This window comes from Nyctibius grandis, chromosome 14 (genome assembly GCF_013368605.1).
Source record: "Nyctibius grandis isolate bNycGra1 chromosome 14, bNycGra1.pri, whole genome shotgun sequence".
NCBI lineage: Eukaryota > Metazoa > Chordata > Aves > Nyctibiiformes > Nyctibiidae > Nyctibius > Nyctibius grandis.
The window spans coordinates 2,157,672-2,175,542 of record NC_090671.1 but is presented as its reverse complement, the minus strand read 5'-3'; the positions used below and the strand labels follow the sequence as shown (position 1 = coordinate 2,175,542).

Here is a 17,871-nt window from a genome sequence, read left to right as displayed (position 1 = left end):
GCCGGGGGGACGGCGGCTCAGCCCCGCGCCATGCCCCGGCTCACGGCTGTCCTCTGAATCCGGCGCTCAGCAGAGCACGCGCCGCGGGGCTCCGCAGAGGAGGGTGCTGCCAGCCAGGTCCTCGACGTCCCCGAGCTGCCCGGTCCCGCTCCCCTGGGGCCGCCGCACCGGGCTGGGGTCATCCATCACCCGGCACGTCTTCCTCGGCCCTTCCTCCTCCCCACTGCGCTGGCCGGGCTGCGTCAGCTCAAGGGTGGCCGGTGGCTGCAGACGATGCTGGGGACACACAGTCACGGTGCTGTCCCCAAGACACCCCCTCCTCCTCTTCCTCCTCGTGTCCTGCTGCTCAGCCTACATCCGCGGTGGCTCCACCGCTGTCCCTGCCACCCAGCACCTCACCGGTGGCAAACGAGGGGGGTGTCACCTGCAAAACAGGGCCACAGTGCTGGTCACCCAGCGTCCCGCCAGGCGGGTGGCAGCTGGGGGACCGTCCCCATCACCCCCGCGGAGGCGGCGAGGCCGCTGTGCCCGCAGCCCTGGCAGCGTGGGCTGCCTGCCAGCCCCAGCCTCCAACATGACAGCAGGGATGGGGGGACAGGGGGGGACAGGACACCCTGCCCACGGCCCCAGGGGTCTGGCGGGGACCCCGCAAGGCCGGGGAGCCCCGTCGCTCCCTGCCCAGGCGCTCTGGGGGCCGGGGAGCCCGGTGCCCCCCGAGCCCGCGCCAGCCGCCGCTGATTTATGATCTGCACTGCAGGCATCGGGCTGGGGGGTCCCGGGGCGCCACTGCCCGGCCCCTCACCCACCCACGGCAGCCCCCAGCCCCACGGGGGTGGGCTGCGAGGGGGGCAGGGGGGGCAGTTTTGCTGCACAGGCGCCGTAGGCAGCCAGACGCACGGACACGGCCGGGCACACGCAGACACACTGACACGGAGACACACACACGCGCTGGCACACGCGCAGCCGGTGACACAGACAGACAGCGGGACCCAGAGGGACAGACAGACACGGGGACCCCCGGCAGCACATCACCCCCCCCCAGGGATGGACACGCACACACACACACACACACGCACCGACACACGCGTGCACACGCGCACCCTCACGCCTCCACACGCGTGGGCACCCTCCCGCTCACCCAGCACCCGCCATGACCCCGAGCACCGCCGGGGCCACGGGGACCCTCACCCCAACCCCGGGCACCCCCCGGCACCGGGCTGTGGCCATGAGCCCCGGTGCCAGCCCCCCGCCGCCCCTCCCCGGGGCCCGGTTGCTTTGGGGGGGGGTAGAAAGGCCAGGCCTGGCCCCCGGTGCTCGGTGTCCCCCCGGTGCACAGCAGCCCCCAACCCCCGGTGCTCGGTTCCCCCGGTGCTCGGTCCCCGCGTTGCACGGCAGCCCCCGGCGCCCGGTGCTCGGTGCCCCCCGGTGCACGGCGCCCCCGATGCACAGCAGCCCCCCGAACCCCCGGTGCACGGCAGCCCCCGGTGCTCGGTCCCTCCGGTGCACGGCAGCCCCCAGCCCCCCGGTGCACGGTATCCCCCCCTCCCCGGTGCACGGTCCCGCCGTGGCCCCCCGGAGCCGGTGGCCCCCCGGAGCCGGTACCCCCCGCCTCGCCATGGCCGCCGCCGCCGCCCGGCATCGCCCCTCGCCCCGCGCCGGTACCTCCGGCAGCCGCAGCCGCAGCGGGACCCGCAGCCGCACCGGGAGCAGCGGCGGCGGCGGCGGCGGCGGCGGGAGCGGGAGCGGGAGCGGGAGCGGGGCCGGGCGGTGGCAGCGCTCCGCCAGCGCCAAGCGGCCACGGGCACCGGCGGCGGCGCGCACGGCAGCGCGGGCACCCGCACCGGGACCGGGCACCCGCACCGGGGACACGCACCGGGGACACGCACCCGCACCGGGGACACGCACCGGGGCCGGGCACCCGCACCGGGGACACGCACCAGGGACTGGACACCCTGGACACCCACACTGGGGACAAACACCAGGGACTGGGCACCCACACGGGGGCCTGGGCACCCACACCGGGGACACACAGCGGTGCCCTGCATTGGGGACCCACCCTGGGGACAGGCACCCACACCCAGCACCCGCACCAGGAGCCCGCACCCAGCGCAGGACCAGGCAGAGGCACCCGCAGGTGGCCCAGCCCTGGGTCACGGGCACACAGGCGTGTCAGAGGGGCGACCATGCACACGTGGGGGGGGGTGTCCCCATGGGGGGCTGCCCCACGGGTTGACCAGCCTGGCTCAGGGTGGGGGGACCTTGTCCCCCTTAGGGCATGTGGTTCCCACAGCTCCAGGGGGAAACTGAGGCAGGGAGGTGGCAGGAGGCCCTGAGCCGTGGGGACACCCCAGTGCCTGCCCCTCTCGCCCCCATCACCACCCGTCTCGACCCCGGGGCTCATGGTTCTGATTGCTGAGGGACAGACTTGGGGACAGAGCTGGGGACAGGGCGGTTGTCACTTGGGTTCTGCCTGCAGAGTGACAGATTTGGGGACAGATATAGGGGCAGAGGGAGAGTCACTCTGCCCTTGCTTGCAGAGGGCACAGAGCTGGGCACAGGGCAGTTGTCACTCTGGCTGTGCCCATGGAGGGACAGATTTGGGGACAGATTTGGGGTAGAGGGTTTTTTACTCTGGCCGTACCCATGGAGAGGGCAGGTTTGGGGACAGAGGCGTTGCTACAGTGGCCATGCCCATGGAATTGGGGACACATCTGGGGACAGAGGGGTTGTTCCCCCCTGGGCTCCAGCCACATCCTCCCCTCCCTGCTGCAGGGAAGGGGACACTGACGGGCCGCAGGGGTGGCCAGGAGGGACAGCCGGGGACCGGGGCTGGCCCTGGGGGTGGCCATGGGCCAGGTAGCGATGGCCACGGTGGCCTCCCAGTGCCACCTGATGGCCTTGGTCACACAGTGTGGCAGCCTGGGGTGGCACCCAGGGGGTCCTGGCTGAGTGGGGTCGAGCATGGCATCACCCACCCGTCCCTGTCCCCGTCCCCGCAGTGAGGGACTCGGCTCCCCATCGGCCCGTGTGGGCAGGAGCCACCCGCTGCCCCACCCATGCCATGAGCTGCACCCGGGTCTCATGCCGGGAGCTGGCCCCAGGGCAAACAGAGCTGGGGCTGGCACCCTGTGCCATGGCTCAGGCAGGGGCGGGGGGCCCGGGGGGTGCACCCTTGGGACCCACCAGCAGCCTCTCCCCACCCCGGTGTGCCCCACAACTCTCCAGGAGCCGGGCTGGGAGAGCACATGCTGTTCGGGGAGCTGATGGGGTCACGGAGGTGGTTTGGGGGACGCAGAGCTGGGGACGTTGGTGGGGACATGGGGCAGGGCCCTGTGGGCACTAATAGGCCTTAACTGCCCTGAGTGGCCCCACATGGGACCCTCCGAGCCCTCCCCTGGCCCAGGGGCCTCATTTAAGCTCAGCTCTGAGCCCTGCCTGTGCCATGGCATGGGGACATGGAGCTGGGACATGGACATGGAGCCAGGCATGGGCCATGGCATGGGGACATGGAGCTGGGACGGGGACATGGCATGGGGACCTGGAGTCAGGGCAGGGACCTGGAGCTGGGACATGGCATGGGGACATGGAGCTGGGGCAGGCACCCAGAGCCAGGATATGGCATGGGGACATGGAGCTGGGACAGGGACATGGCATGGGGACATGGAGCCAGGGCAGGCACCTAGATCCAGGATATGGCATGGGGACATGGAGCTGGGACAGGGACATGGCATGGGGACATGGAGCCAGGGCAGGCACCTAGATCCAGGATATGGCATGGGGACATGGAGCTGGGACAGGGACACAGCACAGGGACAGGGACACGGCACAGGGCCCTGGAGCTGGGCTGAAGCACCCCTGAGGAGCCCTGGAGGGATCGAAGGCATTGAGCAGAGGGTGGGCACGGGTGAGGGGACCCCAGGGCCGGGTGGGGGTCACTCAGGGGAGCCGTGGGGACAAAGGGAGCTCCGGGTTGGGGACAGCCTGGGACAGCCATCAGGGAGCAGTGGGAGCGGGGCTGCCCCAATGGGGGGACAACACGGGGACCCCAGTGCCTGCCACCCCGGGGGGAGCGGGCAGAGCCGGGCAGGGCCCGTCCCGCGGGTGCTGAGCCCTCGCAGCACCCCAGCCCTGTCCCCACCGTGCACGGGGGGGGGGACACGTGCATCACCCGGTGCCACCCCCACCGCCGGGCCCCCGCCGGCCCCCGGGTGCCATGTTTAGTCTGAGGAGGAGCGGGGTGACCTTCGGCCGCCCGAGCACCCACGGGGTGAACAGCCTGTGACAAGGACACGGGGGGGGCAGGCTGCCCGCGGCGCTGCGGGGGGGCACGGAGGGCATTGGGGACACCCCCGTGCCCTAAGCACTGCGGGGGTGGCGATGGCCCCCCAGGTGTGGGTGGGGGCACCCCCAAAGCACCCACCTGCGCTCTGCCAGCCCCCCCCGCCCCCACCCAGAGGGAGGTGGCACCCATGGGTGGGGTGGGGGGGTCCTCGTGGGGGTGCTCCCCCACCTGCTCCAGCGCAGAGACCTCCTGCCCCCCGCTTGTCCCCCCACCCCATGGGTGGGGGGCCCGGACCCCTGGGACCCCCCGTGCAGGGGGGGGGGTGGGTGCTGACAGCCTCGGTGGGGGGCTGAGGGGTGGGGGGTCCTGGGGGTCTGTCCCCAGGCACAGACAGACAGACAGACACACACGGTGGCGGCGGGGCCCCCCCGACCCCCCCGGCGGGGACCACCCGCGCACGGCCCAGCACGGGGACCACACACACGCACCCGCGGGAGGACAGACGGACAGGCGGGCAGATGGGCACAGCCCCGGGCCGGGCACACGCGTGGGCACACGCACAGACACCAACACACACGTGTGTGTGCACAGGGGTGGGCACGTGGGCACTCGGGTGTGGGCAGGAGGACACGCAGATGTGCACACACATGCACACACGCGTGTGTACTCATGCACACGCAGAGGCACACACATCTGTGTACCAATGCGCACACACATACACACGTGTGTGCCCATGCACACACGTGTGTACCAAGCACACACAGATGTGTGTACCCATGCACACACACACGTACCCATGCACACAGACCTGTACCCATGCACACACAGGGGATGCACACACACGTGTAACCCAGCGCACACAGAAGCATACACGTGTGTGTCCCATGCACACGCAGATTCACACACACGTGTGTACACGTGCACACGCAGAAGCACACACACGTGTACCCATGCACACACATGTACAAACACAGAAGCACCCACGCATATGCATGTGCACACACACATGTCCCCATGCACATGCACATGCTTGTCCCCATGCACACACATGCACACACACATCCCCGTGCACACACACATGCACACACACGTATCTCAATGCACACACACACGTCCTCATGCACACACGCACACATACATGTCCCCATGCCCACACACATGCGCATGTCCCCACACACATACACATGTCCCCGTGCCCCCACACACATGTGTCCCCATGCACACATACACACGTGTTCCCATGCCCACACACACATACGTGTCCCCATGCACACACACGTGTCCCCATGCACACACACACACGTATGTCCCCATGCCCACACACACTCGTGTGTCCCCATGCCCACACACAAACACGTGTCCCCATGCACACACACACATGCATGTCCCCACACACACATGCTCCCATCCACACACACATGTCCCCATGTACACACACACACGCGTGTTCCCCCACACACTCGTGTGTCCCCATGCCGAAACACACACACGTCCCCATGCCCACACCCCCCCGTGTCCCCCCTCGTGTCCCGGCCCGGCTCCCACCCGGGACACTCTCGCTCCCACGGGGCCAACCCCCCCCCGGCCCCCCGGGCTCTGCCGCCACCGCCCCAAACCGACCCTGTGTGTCCCCCCCGTGTCCGTGTCCCCCCCGTGTCCGTGTCCCCCCCCGTCCGTGTCCCCCCGTGTCCCCCCCCCGTGTCCGTGCCACCAGCGGGACCCCCGGGCGGGCGGGGCGGAAGGCGGGGGGGGGCGCGGGGGGTCCCTCCTCCTCCTTCATCCCTCCTCCTCCTCCTCCTCCTCCCGTCCCGTCCCGTCCCTCCCCGCCGCCCCGCTCGGTGCCGGGGCCGGGGCCGGTGCCGGTGCCCGCCGCAGCCCGAGCCATGGCGGGCCGTGCCCGGGGGCCCTGCCCGGCCCTGCCCGCCCCCCTGCCCGCACCCCTGCCCGCACTCCTGCGCCTCTGCCTGTGCCTCTGCTGCCTGCTCCTGCCGCCCGCCGCCGGGCCCTGGAGCGCGGCCCCGCTGCAGCCCCCCGCCCGCAGGTACCGGCACCGGGCACCGGGCACCGGGCGGGGGGGGCACCGGGGAGATGGAGCGCAGGCACCGGGGGGGGATGCTGGGTACGGAGTGGGGGGGCACTGGAGAGGTGGGGAGGGGGGCACCGGGCATGGGAGGCTGCGGGCACCGCGGGGCGTCAGGTACCGGGGGCATCGGATACCGGGTACAGGGGGCATCGGGCACCAGGGGCTGCGGGTACCGGGGGGCATCGAGTACCGGGGGGCATCGGGTACTGGGGGGCATCGGGTACTGGGTGTGGGGGTCATCAGGCACCGGGAGCTGCAGATACTGGGGGGCATTGGGTACCTGGGGGCATCGGATACCGGGTACAGGGGGGCATTGGGTAGCGGGGGGCTCCAAGCAACAGGGGCTGCGGGTACTGGGGTACATCAAGTACCGGGGGGCACCGAGTACTGGGGGGGCATCAGGCACCAGGGAGCTGTGGGTACTGAGGGCTGCGGGTACTGGGGAACATCGGGTACTGGGGGGCTTTGGGTGCTGGGTACAGGGGGCATCAGGCACTGGGGGGCTCCGGGCACGAGGGGCTGCAGGTACTGGGGGCATCAGGTACTGGGGGGCACCGAGTACTGGGGGGCATCAGGTACCAGGGGGTTCCAGGCACCGGGGGCTCTGGGTACTGGGGCATTGGATACTGGGCATGGGGGGCATCGGGTACCGGGGGGCATCGGGTACTGGAGACGGCAGGGCAGGGGCTGCTTGTGCTGTGCTGCTGGGGCTACTGGGACTGGGAAGGCTGGGGGGCTGCTGGGGGCTGCCGGGGCTGGAGCTTACTGGGGGATACTGGGGCTAGCTAGGCTTAATAGCGCTGGGGGTTACTGGGGCCAGCAGGACTTACTGGGCCTGAGGGTTACTGGGGCTAGTGGGATGTGCTGGGACTTACTGGGGGGTTACTGGGGCTAGAAGGACTTACAGGGTCTAGCATCACTGCTGGGGTTATCAAGGCTACCAGGGCTAGCAGGGTACTGGGGCTGCCTGGGCACACTGGGGCTGCTGGGGCTACTGGGGCTGCCTGGCCCTACTGGGACTACTGGGGCTACTGGGCACACTGGGACTACTGAGGCTACTGGGGCTGCCTGGGCGCACTGGTGCTGCTGGGGCTACTGGGGCTGCCTGGGCACACTGGTGCTGCTGGTGTTACTGGGGCTGCCTGGGCACACTGATGCTGCTGGGGCTACTTTGGTATACTGGGACTATTGGGGCTACCCGGGCATACTGGTGCTGCTGGGGCTACTGGAGCTGCCTGGCCCCACTGGGACTGCTGGGGCTACTGGGGCTGCCTGGGCACACTGGGACTGCTGGGGCTACTGGGGCTGCCTAGCCACACTGGGCACACTGGGGCTACTGGGGCTGCCTGGCCACACTGGTGCTGCTGGGGCTACTGCGGCTGCCTGGACACACTGTGACTACTGAGGCTACTGGGGCTGCCTGGGCATACTGGTGCTGCTGGGGCTGCCTGGGCATGCTGGGGCTACTGGGGCTGCCTGGGAACACTGGGACTACTGGGGCTGCCTGGGCACACTGGTGCTGCTGGGGCTACTGGGGCTGCCTGGGCACACTGGGGCTGCTGGGGCTACTGGGGCTGCCTGGGCATGCTGGGGCTACTGGGGCTGCCTGGGACTACTGGGGCTACTGGGGCTGCCTGGGCATACTGGTGCTGCTGGGGCTACTGGGGCTGCCTGGGCACACTGGTGCTGCTGGGGCTGCCTGGGCATACTGGGCACACTGGGACTACTGGGGCTACTGGGGCTGCCCGTCCCTGGGAGGTGGCGGGGGCTGGCGCGGCCGCTGCCCGGTTCGGGGGGCTGTGGTCCCTGTGCCCCGCGGTCCCAGCGCGGCGGGGGGGTGGCGGGGGGTGGCGGGGGGGTTGTTTACAGGAAGCCTTTGGCTCTGGCCGTGTCTCCGGCCCCGGGTTGCCGGGCCCCCCCGGTTCCGCCCGGCTCGGCGCGGCGACGGGCAGAAGCTGCCTCATTTCCCCTTCCCCTCCCGGCCAAGCCCAGGAAGCCCCCGGCACCTTGGCACCACCCTGCCGTGCCCCCCCAGATACCCCCAGCACCCACCACCCTGCTGTTGGCATCGGGGTGGCCAGCGAGCCCCCACCCGCATCGCTGGTCCCACGTGCCCAAGCCGGGAGGTGGGGGCACGAAGCCAAGAGGCTGGTTTTGGGCAGGGGGTGGCATTCGGAGCCAGCCCCGCCGCGGGTTTGCCCCCAGGTGTGTGCGTGCCCCGACAGCGGAGCCCGGGCGCGCTCGGCGCACGAGTGCCGGGTGGGCCGGGTTGTGCCAGGCCATGCGCGCGCTGGCACGCCGGTGCCCGCCAGCTCCTGCCCCGCTCCCGGGAGGGCAGTTCCTCTGCCAGGCAGGAGGCGAAACGGGCCGGGACCCGTCCCCAGCCCCGTCCCCAGCCCCATCCCCGCAGGCACCCGGCGCAGCTGGGCTTGGCACCGCTGCGGCTGCATCCCCACACGTTGCCCACGCCATCGCCATGTGCGTGGGGAGCATCGCCCGGGAGCTGGATGCCCACCCAGGGTAGGGGGACAACGCCAGGGGTTGTCACCTTGGGTGCCACCACCCCCCGGGACCCTGCTGGGCAGTGTGGAGATGGGCGCTGGCGTGGCCCTGGCACGGCGCCCGCCTGGGCCGCTGCCCAGCCGGAAAGCCCTGTGCCACCCTGCTCTGTGTGTGTGTGTGTGTGTCCCGGCACCTCCCAGACAATTGTCCCCCCGCGGCGCCCGCTCGTCCCCGCCGCTGTCACCACCTCCCTGCTCGCCGGGGCCGGGCGGTCCCAAAAAGCTGCGGTTTGGACCCAAACCTCAGGGTCTGGAGGTGCCAAGGGGGCACAGCGAGTCCTGCTCACCGGGGGCACACAGCGGTGTGGCACTGGTGTGTCCCCCCCCTCCGCAGGGGGAAACTGAGGCTGGGGGGCTGGCCGGGGTGGGCAGCGCCTGGCACGAGGAGGCGGCGTGGGGCAAAGCGGGCGCCCGAAGAATGGGGCCTTTGTGTGGGGTGGGCTGGGGGCCGGGGGGGCTGCGGGCCCTGCTCCAGGCCGGGCGGCGCCAGCGCCGGGCCGGGCCGGGAATGCAGCAGGAATGTGGGGCCCCAGCTCCCCCCACCCCACAGCCAGCCAGGGCAGCCCCCGCCCGGGAGGGTGCCCCCCATGGGCACCCCCAAAGCTGGGGGTGGGCATCTTGTGGGGCAGTTTTTGGGGCAGGACCCCCTGGGATGGGGGACACACACGTGGTGCCCCCCAAGGAGGGTGACGGCACCGGTGGTTTCCCCTTCCAGCAACTGGTGCTCCTACACGGTGACCCGGACGGTGTCGTGCCACGTCCAGAACGGCACCTTCCTCCAACGGGTCTTCCAGGGCTGCCGCTGGCCCCTGGCCTGCAGCGGGGGCAGGTGAGCGGTGCCACCGGCGTCCCCCGGCGGCGGGCACCCAGTGTCCCACCCCAGCACCCAAGGGTTCGGACCCGGGAGGGGTCTGAAGGCGCTGCCCCGCTCTGTGCCACCAGCTACCGCACCATCGTCCGGCCCATCTATAGGGTGACCTACAAGACGTTGACGGCGTTGGAGTGGAGGTGCTGCCCCGGGCACGCCGGTGCCAACTGCGAGGAAGGTGGGAGCCGGCACAGCCGTGGGAAGGGGTCTCATCCTGCGCTGGCGCCGGGCTTCTCGTCCTCTCCATGGCTGGGGTGGGGTGGTGTCACCCAGAGGCTGTGGTACCCAGGCGTTGGCATCACTGCTGGGAGGGGCAGGGTGGGGAGGGCTGGATGGAGAGATGGACCCATGTGTGGGCGGGATGGCTGGGTGTAGGGGTGGATGTTCCTCTGTGGGTGGGTGGGTGGGTGGATGTTCTTCTGGATGTTCTTCTGGATGGATGGATGTTCTCCTGGATGGATGGATGGGTGGATGGATGTTCTTCTGTGTGGGTGGATGGAGGGAGGGATGGATGTTCCTCTGTGGGTGAATGGATGGTCTTCTGTGTGAGTGGATGGATGGATGGAGGGATGGATGGATGGATGTTATTCGTGGATGGATGGATGGATAGATGGATGGATGGCTGTTCTTCTGTGTGGGTGGAAGGATGGAGGGAGGTATGTTCCTCTGTGCATGGGTGGGTGGGTGGATGGATGGATGGATGGATAGATGGATGTTATTCTGTGGATGGATGAATGGATGGATGGATGGATGGATGTTCTTCTGTGCGGGTGGAGGGATGGGTGTTCCTCGGTGGGTGGATGGAGGGATGGATGGATGGATGGATGGATAGATGGATGTTCTGTGTGGGTAGATGGAGGGATGGAGGGATGGATGTTATTCTGTGGGAGTGGATGGATGGATTGATGTTCCTCTGGGTAGGTGGATGGAGGGATGGAGGGAGGGAGGGAGGGAGGGAGGGAGGGAGGGAGGGAGGGAGGGAGGGATGTTATTCTGTGGGGGTGGATGGAGGGATAGATGTTCCTTTGTGGATGGATGGGTGGATGGGTGGATGGGTGGATGGGTGGATGGGTGGATGGATGTTCTTCTGTGTGGGTGGATGGACAGAGGGATGGATGTTCCTGTGGTTGAGTGGAGGGATGGATGGTGTTCCCTTGGGTGGGTGAGTGGATGGATGGAGGTCCCTGTGGGCAGCTGGCTGGCTGTGCCCATGGGTGGATGGATGGGTAAGTGGATAGATGGCCAGCTGGGTGTTCCTCTGTTGGTGGGTGGGTGGGTGTCCCTGTGTGTGGGTGGGTGGGTGGAGAGAGGTTCCTGTGGGTGGGTGGGTGGGCAGATGGATGCTTGTCTGGCCTTGCCCGAGGGTGGGTAACTGGGAAGGTTGATAGCTGGCCGGGGTGTGGATGGACGGACGGACACTCCTGTGGGGGTGGGTGCGTGGCCGTGCCCGCGGGGAGCTGCCCGCCTGCCCGCTGCCCCTCTGCGTGGCTGGGCGGTGGGTGGGCAGCTGTGGCACGGGGGGTCTGTGTCCCCGTTGTCACCCGCACCCTCCTCCCTCCCCTGGGACCCCAGCTGCGGGGCTCTGCGGGGATCCCGGGGCTGGAGAGTGAGCGGGTGACACCCTGGGGACAGCGGGGTGGCACCGAGGGTCTGCAGGACAGTGGGGTGGCACGAGGGGCTCCGGAACCAGCTGGGTGGCAGCAGCACGGGGGGAGGCGGGGGGCTCTTCCTCCTCCTCCTCCTCCTCCTCCTGCTCCGTGCGTGCTTGGCCGGGTGCCCCACATCTGGGCCTGCTTAGGGCGGCGCTGGCTGTCCCCTGCAGCATGGCGGTGGCCCTGCCGGGGTGGGGTGGCAGCACGGGGGGGACACGATGCCGCCAGCTCTAGCCCAGACACCCCTTTCCTGCCACGCTGGGTGGCCCCGAGCTGAAGTCCCCAGGGTCCCTCAGAGGGGACGAGGTGGTGGGACCCCATGATGGGGTGTGGGTGTGGGCAGTGCCCCCCCCCAAAGCCACCCTGAGATGGGCCTGGGGGGGTCTCGCTGGGAGCCATGGGGGTGTTTGGGGAGGGTGGTCAGGACCATGGGGGGGTTGGGGGGGTCTGGTCAAGGTTAGGGGGTGGGTTGGGGGGTCTGGTGTGTGGTTATGGGGTTTGGGGGGTCTGGTGGGTGGTTATGGGGGGATTGGGGGGGCTAGTTAAGGTTAGGGGGGTTTGGGGGGGCAGGTTAAGGTTAGAGGGTGGGTTGGGGGGGCTGGTGTGTGGTTATGGGGGGTTTGGGGGGGCTGGTTAAGGTTAGGGGGTGGGTTGGGGGGTCTGGTGGGTGGTTATGGGGTTTGGGGGGTCTGGTGGGTGGTTATGGGGTTGGGGGGGCTGGTTAAGGTTAGGAAGGGTTTGGGGGGGTCTGGTGGGTGGTTATGGGGTTGGGGGGTCTGGCTGAGGGTTCGGGGTGGTGCCCCCTGACCCCCCTCCCTCGGCAGAGGCACACGCCCTCCTCGCCCTGCGGGACATAGGCCACCCCAGCGCCGCCCCACGCCGGCCCCCCCTGCGCCCCACGGCTTTCTCAGGTGGGTGCCCCCCCTCTCTTGCCACCACACCCCGCACCAGTGTGGGCGCAGAGGGGTGGGTGCCCCCCACCCACCCCCCGTGTCCCCCCGCAGGGTGCCTGAACTGCAGCCGCCTCGGGGAGCTCACAGCCCGGCTCGCCACCCTCGAGGCGCAGGTGACCCCCAACGTGCCACCACCCCGGGGTCCGGCCACCCCCCCCTCGCCGTGCCACCCCTCGAGGGGCGCAGGACCCTGGTGGGGGTCACTTGAGGGCGGTGGCACCCAACTATCCCGTCTCGTTGCCAGGTGGCCCGTCTGGCGGTGGCCGAAGCCCCCACGTCCCCGGCCCCCAAGGGCGGCACCCCGGGCACAGCGCCGGGGACCGGGCGGCTCTGGGGGGCCCCGGCTGCCCGCGGGAGCCCCGGCGAGGAAGGTAAGGCAGGGCTGTCCCCACGCCACCCCCAGCCCATGGCACCGGTGGCAATGCCACATCCCATGTCACTGGCAGCGGTGGCAATGCCACATCCCGTGGCACTGTCAGTGGTGGCAATGTCACATCCTGTGTCACCAGCAGTGATGGCAGTGCCACATCCCATGTCACCGGCAGTGGTGGCAATGCCACATCCCATGTCACTGGCAGTGGAGGCAATGCCACCCAGCAGCACCAGCGGTGCCACCGCCCAGGAAAAGCACCCGGGTGTTATCAGTATTGGGGGGGCACCTGGGTGAGCGGGCTGCAGTCCCACCCCCACTGTCCCCAAGGGACGGGGGTGACATGGAGCCACCCGTGGGGCCCAAGCTCCGGGGGGGCTCTGAGGGGCTTTGCCCCCCGCCCAGTGCTGTGGTTTGGGGCAGGGTGGGGGCACCGGTGTGGGGCTGCTGCCCTTGGGGTGCCCCCCCCACACCGGGGCCGCAGCAGGGAGCCGTGACAGGGCACGACGGGGACAGGGGGTGGGTGGGGGGCACCCACCGAGGGGGGTCCCCGGGGTGCTCCCCTGAGGGTGCTGCTCGGCCGCAGGGAGACCCGGCTCGCGGGGCCCCCCCGGCCCCAAGGGAGACGCAGGAGGACGGGGACCCTCAGGCGTCCCCGGGGTGAAGGGTCCCACGGGGCCCCCAGGTAAGGGGGGACGGGTGCCATGGTGGGGGGGGGTCCCAGCCCAGTGCCCAGCCCTGGCCCCCTGGTCTCAGGGTCTCGGAAGGGCTCCAGGCACCCCCCAATCCTCACCCTCCTCTTCCTCCCTGCAGGTCCCCCCGGCCCCCCAGGGCCCCCCGGCCGTGATGGAGCCAGGGGCCTCCCCGGAGAGAAGGGGTTACCCGGCCCCCCCGGCCCCCCCGGGCCCCCTGCGCCCGTGGGGCCAGCGATTCCCCGCATCGCCGAGCCCAGTAAGGAGGGACTGGGGGGGCTGGGGGGTGACCCAAGGATGGGGCTGGGGGGCTGGGGGTGACCCCAAGGATGGGGGCTGTGGGGTGGGGGGTGACCCCAAGGATGGGGCCGGGGGCGGCTGGGGGGTGACCCCAAGGATGGGGCTGGGGGGCTGGGGGTGACCCCAAGGATGGAGCTGGGCTGGGGGGTGACCCCAAGGATGGGGCTGGGGGGGCTGGGGGTGACCCCAAGGATGGGGCCGGGGGCGGCTGGGGGGTGACCCCAAGGATGGGGCTGTGGGCTGGGGGGTGACCCCAAGGATGGGGCTGGGGGGGCTGGGGGTGACCCCAAGGATGGGGCTGTGGGCTGGGGGGTGACCCCAAGGATGGGGGCTGTGGGGTGGGGGGTGACCCCCAGGATGGGGCTGGGGGGGGCTGCAGGGTGGGAGCATCGCCCAGGGTAGGGGGGTCTCTGGCCCCTGCCCACCCCCACGCTCTGCCCCAGGGGACCCCCTGCTCTCCAACACCTTCCCCGAAGGCGCCGGGGGCATCGTGGGTCCCGCCGGCCCCCCCGGCCCCGTGGGGCCCATGGGTGAGTGTGGGTGTCCCCCCCCCTTGCCCCCCCAGCACTTTGGGGGGTGCAGCGGTGTGGGGCCCAGCTGAGCTGTGTCCCCTCCTCCTCCAGGTCCCCCCGGCCCCCCGGGTCCCATCGGGCCACCCGGCCCCCCAGGACCCGACGTAAGTGCTGGGAGCGCTGGGGTGGGGGGGCACGGGGCGGGCTGAGCCCCCCTTGGGTGTGTGCCCCCCCCAGGGCTGATGGCACCCGCCTTGTCCTTGGCACAGGGTAGAGCGGGGGCCCCCGGAGCCGCCGGCCCCCCCGGCGAGAAGGGCGCCAGGGTGAGTGCCCCGTGACACGGGTCGGGGGGTCTCAGCTGGGGGGGGTCCGGCCGTGCCCCCTGGGTGCTGACGGGCTCTCTCCCCCCCCAGGGTCCCCAGGGCCACCCGGGCAGCCGCGGGCAGGACGGGGCGCAGGTACGTAGCGGGGTCGGTACCCCCGGGGCCGCAGCCCCCCCGTGCCCCCCCGCTGCCAGGCCCTCTCCTCTCTGTGTTGCAGGGCGAGCCGGGCCCCAGGGGCGAGCCAGGGGACAAGGGCACTTGGGTGAGTGGCGGGTGGCACCGGGGACACGAGTGGGGGGGGGGCACAGCCGCTGTCCCCACGGGTGCCAGGGGGATGGTGATGGGTGCAGGGGGGGGACCCCCAGCCCCTTCCCTGCTCTCCCCCATGTCCCTGGGACCCCAACGGTGGCACGGGGGTCCCCAGCTGTCCCCAGTGCCAACGTCCCATCCTGGGGACCCTGGTGATGGAACGGGGGGCCCTGGCTGTGCTTGTGGGGTGGCCCCCCCAGGGGTAGGGCTGCCCCCCCCCAGGGGTACCCCCACCCCTTCACAGGGGTGCCGGGAGGTGGGGGGCACCCATGTTCCCTCCGTGTGTCCCCTCAGTGCCCCCCCAGGGGAGGTGGCCCGGGGCTGGGGGGGGGTCTGGCCCCCCTCACCCCCCCCCCTCTTCTCCGCAGGGGGAGGGGTTGCACCAGCTCCGCGAGGCGCTGAAGATCTTAGCGGAGAGGGTTTTAATCTTGGAAACAATGATTGGGCTCTACGGTGAGTAGGGGGGGCCAGGCCGGGCCCCGGGAGGGGACGGGGACACCCCGGGGTGGCCCCCGCTCCGTGGGGTGGCCCCCAGCCCCGCCAGCTGGTCACCAGGCTCCCAGGGCGTTGCGGTGGCCCTTGGCTCGCTGCGGGGAGGGGTCCCTGGGCACCCTCTCCCCCCCGCGTCCGCGCCGCCTTGGCTGCGGTGTGATGTCATCAGCCGTGCGTGACGTCATCAGCCGTGCGTGACGTCATCCGCCGTGCATGACGTCATCACCCACGCTGTGCCATCATTGCCAGCGCTGGGGGCTTGGGCTCGGGCCACCGGGGCACCCCCTGCCTGCACCCAGGGTGCCCGCCTTGGGCAGGGACACCCCAGTCTCCGTCTTGGGGACAAGGTGGTGGCCCCCCGGGCAGGTTGGGGACATGTCCCCCCCCCCACCTGGGGGCTCAGCGTGCTGGGGGGTGGCAGAGGGAGCGCCCCGCTGGGACTCGCCCAGGCAGGGGACAGCCCTGTCCCCATCGGGGCGCCACCGGGGACATCGAGGCACTGCGGGTGCCGCAGGGTCAGCACAAGGGACCCCCAGCCCCCACCCTTGGACCCACGGGGATGGGGCAGCCCCTCGCATCCCCCTGGGGCCACGGGAGCCCCCGGCACCCCTCTGAGACCAGGGGGGCACCCTCCTGGGAGACCTGGCACCCCCCCGCATCGCACCGGCACCCCTTGCCACCCACGCTATGCCACCCATGCCGTGCTATGCCACCCGTGCCGTGCCCGCCACGGGGTGAACGCGTGCTCTGCTCTCTGCTCTCTCACTCTCCCCCAGGCCAGTAGCTTCCAAACCCTCCTGCGGCAGCAGGCCCGGCTGGAGGTCCTGGCTAGAAGGGTCACCTTGCTGGAAGCCATCATCTGGCCAGGTAACCGCGCCGCCTTCCCTCCTCCCCTCCCCGCATGAGCTGGGTGTGCCGCGGCCCTCCCCGGGAGCGGGCATGGAGCACGGGGGGCTGGAGCCCCTGGGAGCAGGTCCCTGGAGCACCCCAGGGTCAAGGGAGACCATGGAGACCCTCTTGGATTGAGAGAGGTGACCATGGAGACTCTCTTGGATGGAGAGAGGTGACCATGGAGACCTTCTTGGGCCAAGGGAGACCATGGAGACCCTCTTGGATTGAGAGAGGTGACCATGGAGACCTTCTTGGGCCAAGGGAGACCATGGAGACCCTCTTGGATTGAGAGAGATGACCATGGAGACCCTCTTGGATTGAGAGAGACAACCATGGAGACCCTCTTGGATCAAGGGAGACCCTGGAGCTCCCCAAGGATCAAGGGAGACCATGGAGCCCTTCTCAAACCAAGGGGGACCCATGGAGACCCTCCTGGACCAAGGGAAACCCTAGAGCCTCCTTGGATCAAGGGAGCCCCTGGAGCTCTCCAAGGATCGAGGGAGACCATGGAGACTCTCTTGGATTGAGGGAGACCTTGGAGCTCCTTGGACCAAGGGAACTCCTGGAGCCCCTCTCAAATCAAGGGAGACCATGGAGACTGTCTTGGACTGAGGGGGATCCTGGAGGTCCTGGGACCAAGCGAGACCATGGGGACCCTCTTGGACCAAGGGAACTCCTGGGGCTTCTTGGACCAAGGGAGATCTTGAAGTTCCTCTTGGACCATGGGAGGCCATGGAGCTGCTCTGGAACCAAGGGAGTCCCTGGAGCCCTTCTGGGACCCCAGGAGACCATGGACCCCCTTGGCCAGGGTGCCCAGCCAGGGGACAACGTGTGCCCCCCACCTTCTTTCCCCCCTTCTGCTCCACCTCCACTTTCCAGCTGCGCTTTCCTGCAGGGGGGACCCCAGCTCTCGGGGTGCCGGGCAGGGGTGCCAGGCAGGGGTGCCAGCGGGGGGGGTCCTCGTGTCCCCGGTCCCAGTGTGCCTCTCCCAGCACGGGGGTCCCTGGGGACAGCAGTGAACACCATTTCTGTGGGGCAGGGGACCCCCCACCCACAGCACCCTATGCCAGGGTGACTTTTTGGGGTGGGGGGAGGTGTCCGCCACCCTGACCCCTCTCTCCTTTCCTCCCCGCAGAACCAGAGCCCGGCTCGGGCAGTGGCCCCCCCGGCACGGTGGCACCCGGACCCCCTCGTGGCAAGCGTGGCAGTGGCCACCCCCCTTACCGCATCGTGGCCCCCCACCAGCGACCCCCCGACAAGCAGTGACGGAGCCCTGGGGGGGGGGTCACCCACTGTCACCCCCCCCACCCCCCTGTGCCCACTGCCGTGCCGGTGGGGGGCAGGATGGGGGTCACCCCCCGTGTCCCCCAGCCCCACAGGGCGCTTGGTGCTAGCTGGTGGCACGGCACCACCCCCCCCGCTTTGCCCCCCCATCGCTGCTGCTTAAACCCCCCCCGGGGGGGGACAAAGGGGTGCCAGGGCCCCCCCTGCCCCTCTTCTGCCCCCACCCCCGTGGGCAGCTCTGAGGGTGCTTAACGCCTTCCCCGAGCCCCCACGGCCACCCCTGCACGGGGACGGGGCTC

The 17,871-nt window shown here is 70.2% G+C and overlaps 1 protein-coding gene across 1 annotated transcript; it reads left to right on the top strand.

The window, feature by feature from the left end:
- Positions 1-6,165: 6,165 nt before the first annotated feature.
- Positions 6,166-17,724, top strand: EMID1 (EMI domain containing 1). The gene is made up of 15 exons (XM_068412873.1): positions 6,166-6,323; positions 9,642-9,755; positions 9,869-9,972; positions 12,271-12,357; positions 12,451-12,512; positions 12,644-12,770; positions 13,356-13,454; positions 13,583-13,720; positions 14,205-14,291; positions 14,385-14,437; positions 14,543-14,596; positions 14,687-14,731; positions 14,814-14,858; positions 15,274-15,358; positions 17,424-17,724. Exons 1-15 carry the CDS (start codon positions 6,166-6,168, stop codon positions 17,552-17,554), a joined length of 1,389 nt encoding a protein of 462 aa, XP_068268974.1. The 3' UTR covers positions 17,555-17,724.
- The last annotated feature ends 147 nt before the right edge of the window (positions 17,725-17,871 follow it).

What these genes read in the sequence shown, in the direction of transcription:
- EMID1 (XM_068412873.1), top strand. Translation starts at nt 6,166, where the DNA reads ATGGCGGGCCGTGCCCGGGGGCCCTGCCCGGCCCTGCCCGCCCCCCTG. An exon ending in CGGGAGCCCCGGCGAGGAAG is followed by an intron (nt 12,771 to 13,355) that starts GTAAGGCAGGGC and finishes GCTCGGCCGCAG; the next exon opens with GGAGACCCGGCTCGCGGGGC. An exon ending in GGGTCCCACGGGGCCCCCAG is followed by an intron (nt 13,455 to 13,582) that starts GTAAGGGGGGAC and finishes TCCTCCCTGCAG; the next exon opens with GTCCCCCCGGCCCCCCAGGG.